General features: G+C 36.3%; 1 protein-coding gene across 1 annotated transcript; it reads right to left on the minus strand.

Moving 5' to 3' along the window:
- Positions 1 to 668: 668 nt before the first annotated feature.
- On the minus strand, positions 669 to 14,404 carry traf4b (tnf receptor-associated factor 4b; the record flags this gene model as incomplete). The annotated part of the gene is made up of 7 exons (XM_081390541.1): positions 669 to 1,542; positions 5,900 to 6,055; positions 6,195 to 6,356; positions 6,617 to 6,778; positions 7,469 to 7,573; positions 8,830 to 8,881; positions 14,262 to 14,404. The coding sequence occupies 7 exons, from the start codon at positions 14,402 to 14,404 to the stop codon at positions 883 to 885; spliced, it is 1,440 nt and encodes a 479-aa protein (XP_081246667.1). The 3' UTR covers positions 669 to 882.
- Positions 14,405 to 15,614: the final 1,210 nt, after the last annotated feature.

Here is a 15,614-nt window from a genome sequence, read left to right on the forward strand (position 1 = left end):
TTGCCATGAGATTGTGTTGGTTTCCCATATTTAATGTTCCTTATGTGCATTAATCATCGTTTAAATAATGATGTAAATAAAAGCCTAAAAGTTAAATATCATCATTTAAAGTGATTGTGTCTCTTCAAAAAACCTTGACTAAACAGTTTTATGGTCTTTTTTGGAAATGTACAAATTCTACAAATTCCAAAAATTCTACAAATTCTCCTCCCCCTTCACATCTGTCACAATAATTATAATTTATGTTTTACCTTTGCAGTTTAGATAATCCATACATCTCACATTTTTCAGCAGGGTATCTTGCTTTATTATTATGAATTTCTTAAACAAACTTAACAACAACGTAAGGGCAGCTTTCGTCAGAGCAGCTGATAACAATTTTAAGTTATGCTTGAGTGATAAAGAATATTCCAAAATACAAGTAAGATTTCCTTTGATTCCTCCATCCTCATTTTCTTTCCTCGCATCCTTCCTTCTCATCTAAGGGGGTGGAGCTGAGACTTGAGGATAGGAAATGAGGATTCACATATAAGAAATGAGAAGCACCCCTGTCTTTTTTTCAATGGACCAGATGGGTGGTGCATAATAGATTTTTTAATAGGGTTAAGCACTACACACACAGAACATGAAAATTCACTGTTCATTAAAAAAGAGTCATAAGACATTTTAAATGTCACATTTTTTATTTATTTGAAAAAACTAACATATTACAGATAATATACATGCAAAAGACTATACCTTTATGAACCTTCTTATATCTAAATATCCTTCATTTGTGGTAAAACCCTGATTTAACAAAAACGTATGCATCTTCATTTTTAATATGAGCAAAAAGGGCCACAAGAGATATATTTTCAGATTATTTAACATTTATTCCAGAATTCAAGAGTTCAGTATCTTCTGGACCACATCTATGGAGGCTTTAATGAAAATAGCGTTGTCTCTGATATAGTTTCTTTTCTTCATCTCCTCATGGGTGACGAACTTTGGGTAGCCGAATCCCAGCATGCTCTCATCCAGACATCCCCCACGAACACTTCCCAGAGCTCCAGGCCGCGGCCTCTGGAAGTTCTTCCAGGTGGGATCCGGGTTGAAGGTCTCTGTGATGTGCTGGGGTTTGGTGAACACCGGGTCGCTCTGATCCAACAGTGAGAAGGAAACACGGCAAGGGAAAGGCCACTCCAGCAGCCCATCGTACTCTCCTGGTAGAACTCGAATGTAGACTGATAAGTGAGAGCCCTCGCCACTGCCGTTCCCATTGGGAAAGGCAGACACTTGCAGACGGTAACCATAGGTATGGGAGTAGAAGGCAGGACTAAACAATTCCAAACTCCCAGAAGTCCTGATCTTAGCTTCTTGTAGTCGCTGGCTGTAGTCTGTGAGCTTCCAGAGCAGTGTGCCATCTCGACTTCCAGAGAGTTCCTCCATCCCACGCCGCAGCTCCCTGAGCTCCAGCCTCTGACGATTCACTAGACCACACAGAAGAGTGAGGTGGGTGTGGGTGCCCTCCTCAAGGTGTTGTGCCACTCCAGTCTTAGGGCACTATGAGTAAAACAGAGAGAAAGATGTGCTAGATATTTTGATATTAATTTCTTAGTAAATATGGCTAAACAAATGAGAGATACTGTGGTCCCAAAACATATTTCATGTCATTTTGGAGCAGCCCCAATTCCTATTCACTCCTATTCACAAGTGCCTTGATGAGTCCAAAACAAAACCTTTATTTTTTTGTACAAACTTTTTTGCTTAAAATATTTCTTTACAGAGTGCAGCAATTCCCACTAAAGTTTGCTTTGTAAATAAACTTCCTGATCAGTTTCAGCTCCTCAGCATACTATACAGCTTTGAAGAACTCGATGTTGCAACAGAAACTATTTACTGTCTCTTTTTCAGAAATTTAGAGACATGGATTAAGGAAAATAGCCTGACGCCATGGTATAATGAGCACACTAGCCTTCAGGGTTCAAGGTTCAAGGTAGTTTATTTGTCATTACAATAACAGGTTATGTAATGAAATGCTTAGATCCCACCCCCACCCAACGTTGCCATACAAATGATAAAATTAAAAACCTATCTGGAATAAAAACATCTTATCACATCCACATGAATAATAAATATACTAACAGTAAGATAAATATAATAACAATAGATTAAACAAAAACTAAGTAGCCAACTATGTACAGTGTTAATAAGTGCCAGTGACCATACAATAATATGCTAAGTCCAGTTAGCTAAGTAGCAATTGTAAAGTGAAATGACAGTATAAAAGACAGCCCGATAGGAGAGGAAGAATTGTCTAAACTTGCTAAATCATCAAAATCAACCACATGTATGTTAGACCCTATAACAACTAAGCTACTGAAAGAAAAGTTCCAAAAGTCATAGATCCTCTTTTTAATATTATTAATTAATCATTGTCATTAAGATACATACTAAGAACCTTTAAGCTGACTGTTATTAAACCTCTTATACTAGAAAAGGCTGTATTCTCACAACTATGTTCCTTTTTAGAAAAAAAAAATGGTATTTGCAAGGATGTATCTTAGTACTGAGATTGCTCTCATTAGAGTTACAAATGACTTGCTCTTATCATCCAATCATGGTTGTATCTCTCTATTAGTGTTACTGGATCTTAGTGTTGCATTTGATTCTATAGTATTGACCATTTTTTTGAAAAGGCTCAAAAATTACGTTGTCATTGCATTGTGAAGTTGCATTGGCATGGTTCAAATAATACTTATCTAATTGGTATCAATGTGTAGCAGTAAATGAAGAGGTATCATATCGATCACAAGTAAAGTATGGAGTACCACAAGGCTCAGTACTAGGACTGTTGCTTTTCACCCTGTACATGCTACCCTTGCGAGATATCATTAGGAAGCATGCATGGTGTTAGTTTTCACTGTTATGTGATTATACTCAACTCTATATTTCTTCGCACCCTGATGAAACATACCAAGTCCAATTCACAAAATAAATGGTTATATAAATTCACATAGTTGATATAAAACAGAGGTTTTAATCATTGGACCAAAGCATGTAATGACCAAGAATACTGTCTAACACTTGACGGCTGCTCTGTCAAATCTTTGTTGTAAGTTAGGAACCTGGGTGTGCTCTGTGATACCTATCTTCATTTGAAAGCCACATTTCTAGCATCTGTAAAACCACATTTTTCCATCTTAAAAATATATCTAAATTACGACATATGCTCTCAATGACAAATGAAAGAAAAGTGAATGCGTTCATGACCTCAAGGCTAGATTATTATAATGCTCTACTGAGTGGTTGCCCTGCACGCTTAAAGGAAAAGTTCGCCCAGAAATTTTAATTTTCCATAATTTACTCACCCTCAAGGCATCCTAGGTGTATATGACTTTCTTCTTTTAGCCTAACACAATCAGAGTTATGTTAAATAATATCATGTGTCTTCCTAGCTTTGTAATGGCATTTAATTGTGCCCAAGTTTTTGAAGCTCCAAAAAACACATCCATCCATCATAAAAGTAATCAAAGCTTTATAAACTTTAATCACTGGCTTCCAGCAATGGCAGTATACGCATTCACAAGAGAGTCAAGTTCCGGCGAAAGGGTGACCTCTGACCCGACATATGATGTCGCGTAGCGTAAGCTTAGGTTTCGCCTCTCGCGAAAACCGGGTAACTCTCTTGAGAACGTTCGTACGGCTGTTGCCGGAGGCCAGTGATCAAAGTTTATAAAGTTTTAAATATGAATATTTTTCTTATAAAAAAACCCATCGCTTCGCTTCAGAAGGATTTATTAACCCACTGGAGTCGTATAGTTTATGGGAAGAGCCAGGATATTAATATAGCTCTGATTGTGTTTGGCAGAAAGAAGAAAGTCATATACACCTAGGATGGCTTGAGGGTGAGTAAATTATGGGATTATTTTGGGTGAACTTTTCCTTTAGTAAAAAAAACTCCAGCTGGTCCAAAATGCAGCAGCAAGTTTTCTTACTAGAACCAGGAAGTATGACCATATTAGCCCGGTTCTGTCAACACTGCATTGCCTCCCTGTTAAACATTATACATTATAAAATCTTGCTAACTACTTACAAAGCACTAAATGGTTTAGCTCCTCAGTACTTGAGCGAGCTCTTAACGCGACCTCAAAATTCTGGCCAGTTGATAATACCAAGAATATCAAAATCAACTGCAGGCGGTATATCCTTTTCGTATTTAGCACCCAAGCTCTGGAACAGTCTTTCTAGCCAACTTCGGGAAGCAGACACACTCTGTCAGTTTAAATCAAGACTCAAAACACATCTCTTTAACCTGGCATACACATAACACATTGTCCCATTTCTATAATTCACATCTGTTAAAGGATTGTTAGGCTGCATAAATTAGATCAACTGGAACTGGGAACACTTCACATAACACCCGATGTACTTGTTACATCGTAAGAATGGCATCTACTCAAATATTAGTCTCTCTGTTTATCCCGAGGTTTACCGTAGTCAGCCGTATCCAGTCCATTTCCAGATCAGATGGTGGACCTGCACCTAGACACGACCACAACGCAGCCCTGAATGTCAGCAGACTGTCAACTAGCCAATCCCCTATGAAGGCCTCATCGACACAACAGCCATCAGCACAGATCCTCGGCAAAGACCACAAGAACCAGACAAGTCCTCTGCACAGACCCTATGACCAGCTTCGTCTCCATACTGGCATGATGAATCCGATCTTCAGGCAAAAGGAATTGGATGAAATATTTAAATGCTACCGATCCACAATCTGATTTCTGACTTGTAATCAGCCTGAATCACACTGTGATTCGTTCATGATTGGAACTCTGTTTGCATCACTGAATCTTTTTCCTGTTATCACTGATTTGAAGCAATTTGTATTGTACCAAGCGCTATATAAAGGTGACTTGACTGTGCCTTGGTTACTGGAGTAATTTTTCTATTTATTTTTCTCATAGGAATTAAAAAAAAAGTCTTTGTTAAAGAGTTACCAGTCATGAACCAAACCAACCAACTATGAGATGAAACACCGAATTACAAATCAAAAGTGTATTTGAAAATCAGACGAAAAGAAAAAGGTACAAGACTGTGTACTTAACAGCTATAAAGTCACCATGATATTAAAATTATTCATTCAACACTTATTCTTTTTTTAATGGAATATTGCAGTGTTTATTATAAATAATTTTTCAGTGCACAAAAAAGAAACCTATTAACTATTAGCAGGCAGTACCAACCTCAGCCACCAGACGCCACTATACAGACCTCAGGGAACTGTGTCAACTTGTGTAAAAGTTAAACATGACGGTACATGCAAGTCGATGAGATGAATCAGTGTAACTCCACAACAACAACAACTACATAAATGTATCCACTAACCATTCAGAAACATCCAGGTTCAGTATAAAGGTTGCAACCTCTTCCTGAGTCTCTCCGTCAGGCTGCACTCCGCTACTGGTTATTTTTTAGATTTTGGATGAGTGAGATTTGCATGTTTTGTTATTGCTGGAGTATCCGATGCTCATGTAAAGGACCGGCTCTCTTCTGAATGGGGGGCGGTGAGCAGCAGCTCATTTGCATTGGGACACGCACACAAAAGCGGCGTGTTTTTGATCACACCCAAAGAGGGGCAAATTTGAGAAGCTATAATAAATGATCTGGGGGGTATTTTGAGCTGAAATTTCAGAAACACATTCTGGGGACACCAAAGATTTATATTACATCTTGTGAAAAGGGGCATAATATGTCACCTTTAAAGGAATACCACCAGTGTTATTTTGTTATCTAATACAATGACAAGCAAACATTGTGCCAAATACATTTTGGGCCACCTGTACTTCTCAAATACAAGATATGACGTCTAGTATTCATCACAGAGTTATTATATATGCATAACTGTAGATCATACCCTATGTTTGCAGCCAGCCTCCTTAAATGGGCAAAGCACCATAGCAGTGTTGCATCCTTCCTTTATATGTGCCATTAAAGTCTCTCGAGTGATACCTGGTGTGCCGCACCTGTTAGTGCACTGCACAGGGAAGCGTGGACACTGCTGCTGATGAGGCTGTGAATACAAAACACACCAATGAATGCACTCCCTTTACCACAAACAAAACAATACATTAAGAAATGTAATCTGAAAAGTGTACCGTATGTGTAAATAAATGATGAAAATGTAGGATGGTAGCATAAAGTCCACTGACCTGAATAGTGTCATAGAGGAACTCTTTTTTGCAGTATCTGCAGGGCAGTTTGCGTTTGGGACACTCCGACACAGAGTGCTGGGCCAACAGTCTCCGCACCATCCGAGCACCACATTTATTCTCACAGTACACACTCTCCTCAGGACAATCACCCTGGTGACTCTAAATGAGGACAGGGAGGGATGTGTAAGAGCTGTTGTGCGGTGTTGAAACAAGATGGAATTTGCAAACCATGTCTTTTGTGTGTTGAATTACTAGCCACCGAATTCATCAAAATGCAAGAGACATTAAAGTAATAAATCAGATGTTTTTTAAAGTTGTTCATTATAATATTAATACATTACCATTTCTAAATCATTACAAATATTAGTATACTTAAATGGGTTGTATTTGTATGATAAAGTGTCAGAAGTGTGTCTGACCTCATATGCCTCCCCGTTGAACTGGTCTCCACAGTGATCACAGTGTAGTTTTCTCTTAGCGCAGTCATGCTGCAGGTGCTCGGGCAGTTCACGTCGCAGCAACTTCACAGAGCAACGGTTTGGACACGACACCACGTTAAACTCACACATGGACAAATGGGCCTGGGGGGAAGCGAGAAACACAGTGTGAGAGTGAGATTTGGCTGTTTATTGCATGTCTTGTCTCTGCGTTTGGGGTCGGTAAGACTTTTGAATGTTTTTTGAAAGTTGTCTCACCAAGGCTGCATTTATTTGATAAAAAATACAGTAAAACCAGTAATAATGGTAAAATATTATTACCATTTAAAACAATATATTTCATATAATTTAAAGTGCAATTTATTCCTGTGATGGCAAAGGCATCATTACTCCAGTCTTCAGGGTCACATGATCCTTCAGAAATCAATCTAATATGCTGATTTGCTGCTAAATAAACATTTATTTTTATTATCAATGTTAAAAACAGCTTCTTCTTTTTTTTGGAATTCTGATACCTTTTTTTAAAGATTTGTTGATGAATAGAAAGTTCAAAAGAAGTGCATTTATCAAATCTAACAAATTCTTTCAGAAAACTAAATCTTACTGACCCCAATCTTTTGACCAGTAGTCGGTAGTCAGTGTGTATTTGCATGTAGTACACTGTAACGTACAATAGCAGCCTACCAACATACTGGCAGCATCTAAAATGCAATTCTTAAAATGATTTAAAAAACCATAAAGAAATCTATTCAATCCTACAAAGATGTATGTACAAATATCTACAAATACGAGTGAGATTTGAGTTTGCGTGCGCATGATATGACGTTTGTTGACCTGGAGAAGCTTGTTCTGCGCGGTCCAGCGGCAGCCCTCCTCACTGTGGATGCAGCGGATGGGCAGGGACAGAATCTGCTGTTCCAGTTCCACATCTGGAAAAATCTGCAGAGAGAATTACACATTTATACCAGTGTACTGGAGTAGAACATGCAAGAACATTTGAAAAGCATAGCTATTTAAGAAATGATTATTTGAACAATTGCTTTCATACAACTGTTCAATAAACAAGAAGTTAAAGGGTTAGTTCAACCAAAAATGAAAGTTCTGTCATTAATTACTCACCCTCATGTCGTTCCAAACCCGTAAGACTTTCGTTCATCTTCAGAACACACATGAAGATCTTTTTGATGAAATCTGAGAGCTGTCTGTCCCTCCATTGACAGTTACACAACTACCATTTTGACGCTTCAAAAAGTTTATAAAGAGATTGTAAAACTAATCCATAAGAATCGAGCGGTTTAGTCCAAATTTTCTGAAGAGATATGATTGCATTATTTAATGAACAGATTAAATTTAGGCCTTTATTCACATATAAACATTCATCAACTCACTCATCAGTTGTGGTAAACGGAAACTCAAGCATGTTCGCTTGACGTGTGAGAACCAATGAGGTTCATTCTCGTGTTACGGCATTTTTGAGCTTTAGCAAGAAACCAATTAGGTTTGTTCTGTTTATGTTCGCTGATCAAAGTTTACATGTGATTAAAAGCTTAAATTCAATCTGTTCGATCAAAAAGATCTTCATTTGTGTTGCAAAGATGAACATAAGTCTTACAAGTTTGAAATGACATGAGGGAGAGTAATTAATGAAATAATTAAAATTTTATTTGAATGAACTATCCCTTTAAATTTCAGTGGCTTATATTTTTGACACAAAATTGCCAGTAATTTTGTTGATTTTTGCTCTGCCAAATAAAATATTTCCAAACGAACTCAAAGCTGAATCAACTGTAACTCACAACAGTGGCATTCCTGAACCAATTAGTTTTGATGAACAAATCACTTGAATGAATGATTCAATGACTCACTCATAAAGAAAATAATTTGTTTCCACTTACTGGTGTAACAATTTAAAAGTGTATATCCCAGTTGGACAGTGAATCTGCGCTCAAATTTGAGAACAAAAACTGTTGTATGTTTTTGCATTTGCAGGTTTATGTAAGAATTAAAAATAAGTAGCATTTCTATGTTTAATATAAGGTGAAGCGTGTATTTTTTTTCATGTTAAAATATGGTAAAATATAGTAAAATATAAAATATAGTCTACTGAATAATTTCTGTTAAAACATCAGAGGAATGATCATCCTTGGATAAAATCATAAGGGTTTTGAAACGTTTTTATGTTATGATACACTCACTTTGGCATAATCCAGTGGCAGATGGTCCTCTGGGCACTTGAACACACCTTCACTGTTAAAAGCAAAGTTGCATGTTATTCAATAAAGAATCACCATGATGAATTTGTCTTGTTCACGTGTTTTTGCCACATGAATGTGTTAGAATTTCATTTGCATTCGGTTTATTTCTACATTATATGTTGTGGGTTGAAAAGCAGTTCACAACTGCCTCTGACTGATGCCTCCATGTTATAAAGCCTAAATGAATCACGGCCAAACTGATTTGACAGGAACTTCAGAATCACCTCCCACACCACAAACTGACGGAGAGCCTTCAGGAGAATGTGAGTGAATCATCCATCTGGGATGGTGACGCCCCCCAGCATACATAATATGGGGAAGCAGTACAATCAACACATCCCATATTAATAGAGCTGTGATCTTTCCATTACGTGTGACACAGAAGCACATCGTCATTTCAAAATCCTATGGGGAATTTTCCCAGAAGTCCCAGGTGGCTTCATAAGAAGGTGGAAAATGTGATAACTGCAAATCAGAAGTGTCATGCATGTGCCCACTCAGATTTTTTAATCAAATGGATGCAACTTTACCAGTTGCGCAACCACACAGACACAAGTCACGCAAAACTACAACTTTCTATACTGTTTGTTACAAGTACTGCTATAAGCAAACAGATTTTTCCATCAATGACAGCACAAATTATATGGATTTAAAGACTGCGAATTGAGATGAGTCTCAATATAGGTGCAGTAAGTGGTGTGTGAAAATAAACGCAGAACTGTATAGAACATGAAAGTGCGTTAAACTTGAAGTTGTTGAAGAAATAGCAGACACAACATTAAATATCATCTGAAGAATGTTTTCCCCTTTTACCTCACATGATCTTTCATTAACGCTGCAGGAAGCAATTGCATAAACTGGCATGACATTAGTTTTATTTTTCTACACGCACTAAAACACACAGTTCCGTTCGTTGGTGAAGGAATGTGAACGAGCAGAACCGCTTGTGTTTCAGAACGTGCAGATGGAATAAAACCACCCGTAAAATTTCTCTGTCGCTTCAACTCTCAAACTACACAACTGCTCCTGAGGTAAAACGCAATGAAATGATATGGCGGTTTGACGGTCTCGCATTATGCTGCGGATTTAAATGTGAGGCATGAATTGAAATTATTTGAATACATTTTACATTGTTACTTTTCATGCAGTAAAAAAGTATGACATACTTTTCATGTTACTTTTCATTCATTCTGAATTTATTTGACATTTTCACTTTTTGTGTAATTTTTGAGGACTGGTCAGGAAAATTTTAATAATTTGTTTTTAATAATTCATAATATTTTGACAGCCCAAAGTGACAGGCTACAGTCCACATTTCAAAGTGCAACGGGCCATTAAAGTAGCATTAATGGGAAAAGTGTATTACAGTAGGTGCATTGGAATGTATTAGGAATAGCCTAGAAATCTAGACGCACCCTAGCGGCAGCAAAATTGATTTTGCAGCCAGTGTGGTCAAGCAACTCTCCGTTGACTTTCAAGCTGGAAAAACCAAACTCAGGTCAGGCCAATCACATCGTGTATAGAGTAGGCGGACGGGGTTAACATAATGACGACAGAGTTGCGACGGTTCCCTGCTACTTGAAAACAAAGAATGGCGGCTGCTGCTGGCGAACAGTCTTTCGAATCGGCTTTGGCCGCGACTCTGGAGGACTTGGAGTTAAGCTTTCCTTTGAGAAAAGAGCAAAAAACGGCACTTAAGTCATTCTTAAAAAAGTAAGATGTGTTCGGAGTTTTGCCGACTGGATACAGCAAAAGTTTAATATACCAACTAGCCTTCTTCGTTGCTCTGATTGGTTGTAGCGCTATCCTATTGCGTGCAGAGGGATTTTGAGAGACAACCGTTTATCCCGCCCCTCGGATTGAGCCGTGCCAATGGTAAGTTGCCAGATCAAACATCTTGATGTTGGTCTGGCTTGCCAGGCTATATTAGCAATACACTAAAGTACAGAAGCTACTTATTTCGTTTATAAAGTTTTAAATATGGATATTTTTCTTACACAAATGCATCACTTCGCTTCAAAAGGCTTTTATTAACCCCCAGAGCCCTGTGGAGAACTTTTATTATGGATGGATGCACTTTTTTTGGGCTTCAAAATCTCATCCTCCATTCACTGCCATCATTATGCTGGGAAGAGCCAGGACATTTTTTAATATATCTCCGATTGTGTCGGGTGAACCTTTAAGTATACCTTTAGTTGGACCTCAGCACTATTTTCGGATAACTAAAGTACATCAAGTACAAAATTACTTGTTCCAATTTAGCAGCCTTTAAGTATACCAGTTTAGTATAATTATATAGTGTAAAATAATAATAATATAATTTATATTAAGTGCATAAATCAGGCTTGTGCACAATTCAGAATTGAATTGAGAATGACTCCTTAATTCCAATTAAATTCTTGAATTTGAATTGAATTTGAATTGATGTCAAAAACAGGATCTAGAATTACAATTCGAATTTGAATTAAAGGAAGCAGAATTGCAATTCAATAAAAATTCAAAGAAATTCATATACATATTTTAAGTGAAGTGTTTAACAATGAAGCTTTACAGTATATGTCAGATATGATTGCATTATAATATGTGGGGTGGCTCAGTGGTTCATGAAGGTTGTCTACAAACCGAAAGATTGGTGGTTCAATCCCCGGTTTCACTTGACCAAGTGTTGAGGTTTTCCATGAGCAAGACACCTAACCCCAGCTGCTCCCGACAAGCTGGTTGGCGCCTTGCATGGCTGACGCCGTTGGTGTATGAATGGGTGAATGTGAGGCTTTGGTGGCCATAGGTCTGTGAAAGTGCTATATAAATGCAGTCCATTTACCATTTAGTCACAGAACAAATAATTAAGTTTGATTTATTGTAATTGTAATTTTGTGGAACATGATGGGAACATGACTCCATTTCCCAGAATGCTTTACTTTAACCAAGTATTTAAAATGGTTGCTAAACAATTTGAGGTGGAGATTTGTTTGAAAGCACAATTTGATGGGCAACACTGGACTTTTTAAGTTTCAGAAGTCCCTTACAACTTCACTCTGCACCTGTTGAGAGAATCTTTAGTGTTGCAGGAAAGATATTCAGACCAGAACTGTGCAGACTCAATGAAAAGGAGTTGAGGAGCTATTGAGAATTAGATGCAACAGTGTTGCTCAGTATTTTTTTTTTTTTGCATTGGAATAAATGATAACTTCATTTACAACAACTTTGTGTTTATGTGATTACTTTGAAATGAAAATTACATTGGAGCAAAACTAATTAAACAACACTGAGGGGGTAATTTATTTCAAGAATTTTATCAATATATATTTTAGAACAAAATGTATGCAGGGTTGAGGAGTAAATAGTTACGTGAAATGAAATTTCTGTTATTAAATTACAAAATTAAAGTAATTGTATTTAGTTGTATTACTGAGGTAAAATGTTTAATTCAACTAGTTACTAATCAACTTAAATGAAATTGCTTTGCTTTGATAAAGTTATCCAAATAAAGTAATCCAAACCACATTTATAATGGGTAACTAATAACAGTAAGCAATAACATTTACAAAGTAACCTTCCTAACATGCATGCGAGACTCAACACATTCTTTCTGTTGTGTGACTGTGTAGAATTTCTTTGAATTGCCATGAATTTAATTCCACTTCCTGTCATTCCAATTCAAATTCAATTCAATGTTCTGTGGGGCGGAGTAAATTCAATTCAAATTCTAATTCATGAATTGAATGGAGGTCAATTCTGAAATTCAGAATTTTGCACAAGCCTGGCATAAATATGTAAATGTATTTGTAGTATACTGTTTCAAATACATTTTCTCTCTCTGCTGAATGCTTTCTTACCACCACAACCAAATAATTACAATGCCCTTAGGGCAGATGCATGCTATATCATGTTAAATGTTGCATTTAGCCTGTATGAAACATACTGTTCCTAACAGTATTGCTATTAGGTTAGGTATGAGAGCAGATCATACACTGACTCTTTCTTGATCACATTTTAAACCACTGACTGGATGAAATTCAATCCATTTTGAATAAGTAATTTATTTAAAATGAATAGTCTAAATGAAAAGCACGTGTTAGTCCGATAGAACGTGAATGGACGAGACTGTCCATCACTGTGATAACATCCACAAGATAACACAGGACAATGAATGTGTTTGTTTCAGTCTGTGAGCAACACAACTCTGCATTATGACTATGAGAAGACAAGGCATGGAATGCAAAGAATGGGTCATAACCCAAAACTGCGCTAGCTTACAGTTGAGTAATACTACCAAATAAACTGACTCACTGCATACTTTCATTTCACATTAATTACTTTAGGCTGTGTTCAAATGGGGATCACAAAACTTCTCAAATACCCAAAGCATTCTGCAGTATTTTGATTATGCTATAATCTTACATTTTAAAATGTAAAAAACATGTAATTTTATGCAAACATTATACTTTTTAAAACTTCTATTGACAGAAAGACTAAGAGTCTGTAGCCTGAGGGATTTTGTGTCATGTCATCTTGCTTGGCCAGTTTGGTGTTTGTTTATTACTACGCTGTCATAGGAGTAATTATTTTTAAGTGATACTTTATATAGACAAAGAAAAGTGTAATAAGAACACGGCCAGATGTATTCAATTATTTAAAAATACATTAAAAATGCAGATGGTGACTAAAAATACGCCTGAATTTCTGAACCAGCTTAATATTTTTGTGGAAACCGTGATAGCTTTTTTCAGGACTCAAAAGAACAGCATCTATTTGAAATAGAAATATTTCATAACTTTAAACATCCTTTAATTTAACTTAATGTAACCTTGAATAACTCTTACTTACACAAATGTTTTGACAGTAGTATATACCTTAAAAAAATGTTAGAATGATTCTTATTTAGCCTATTGTTATAAATTACTCACGTCAACAATGATTTACACTTAACATTCATGTATTAAATATGTATGAAATATATTGTGCTGCATTTTATGATTAGGCTATAACATATTGGACATTTTAAGAGTCAACCTATTCTTTTTTTAAAACTAATTTCATTATACCTAACGCTTACCAATAAAATAAAAACCTTTTAACGCAAATAAAATGAAAATTAACACAAATATTAGCCTACATTTATAAGAAAGATTTTTTACTTTTCTTTTCATTATTCATCAATGACCCAGATAATATTATGATATGTTGTGTCCATTTAGTGTTTTATAGATGCCACACGTCAATATCTCATCACGCTTCACATTACAGTGTGCATGTTATGTGCATGGCATATAACGTTCATTAACGTTAGATTAAAACGCCAGCGGCCACAGTTTGAGCTTTCTTCTTTCGTCGGACAGGTGTAACGTTAGGTTGAGAAGTTTCAGCTTTACCTGAGATACTCCTGCAGGCAGGTGTCGCAGAATCTGTGTCCGCAGGTGGACACCTGCACAGGGTCCCTCATCGGCTTATCACACAGAGGACAATAAAACCTCCTCCTCGGTCTCTCCAGAAACTTCAAATCTAAACCTGGCATAATAGCCTACCTTTGTTTGTGGATATCAACTTCAGACTGCAAACTGATAAACTGCCGCAATAAAACTTTACAAATAAACTTAATGTAAAGATGAAGATTCCTATTGGTAGGTTCAAATCCCCCAGTTTCGATCTATCATGACATTTCCGTCTTCTTCAGTCAGTAAAGCGCAGGGGAACGTTTACTCTTTCCAACTGTCCGTCTGCTCTCTGCCCCGCCCACAGGAGCGAGAGGAGGAGGAGCCACGAGCAGTGCTACTCTACTCTTATTGTTCCTGACATACTATAGCCTTTTGTTTTATTCATATTTCGAATTAGTATTAATTTGTACATTTTTTTGTTTGTTTTTATAATAAAGTTTTAGTCATTTGTATTATCATCATTATTTGTATTATTTTAAATATAATATGTCTATATAGTTTTAGTTGTAAGTTGTACTTATTTCAGTACATCGAAGAAAATGAGAAATGTTGGCAACAATAACAATATGGCCTGTGCTATTGAGATAGACCTACTATTATTAGCCTATTGTTTTCATTAATATTTTGATGTAGTTTTTATTTTAACTTTTTCATTTTCATTTTAATGTTTTGTCATTTTGTTGTTGTTTTTTATTAGTTATTGTTTTTTTAAATAGTGTTTTTAAAGTTAAGCTCTCTCTATATATATATATATATATATTAGTGCTGTCAAATCGATTAATCAAGATTAATCGCATCTAACATAAAAGTCTGTAAATATATAATAGGTGTGTGTATATGTGTTGTATATATGTACAGTATATATATATATATAAATGCACACACACATATATACAAACACACACACACACACACACATATATATAGTTAACGTTTAAGTAACTAAATATTTTTTTTATGGTTTTAGCTTTAATTTCCTATAATAAACATGAATATAGTCATCCCAATTTAAGTTGAATTGAAACAGTTTGCCATGCTTAACGAAATCAACAAGACCAAGACACTGATGAACAAAAGATCTTTCCTCCTCCCCCGGTCACCTGTTCTACAGTATTAGCAAAACAGCCTCAGTGTTGATGTTGATATTTGATACCTCAACACGTCCATAGGGCTCACAAGTCAAATGGTATGAAAAACATGTGTCTCAACAGAGAGAAGTATTCATTTATCACATGCGCTTTTGATTTACTATATATCCATATTTTAAAAAATCCCAAACACCCTCACAGT

This window comes from Scardinius erythrophthalmus, assembly GCF_964197995.2.
Source record: "Scardinius erythrophthalmus genome assembly, chromosome: 17".
Lineage (NCBI taxonomy): Eukaryota > Metazoa > Chordata > Actinopteri > Cypriniformes > Leuciscidae > Scardinius > Scardinius erythrophthalmus.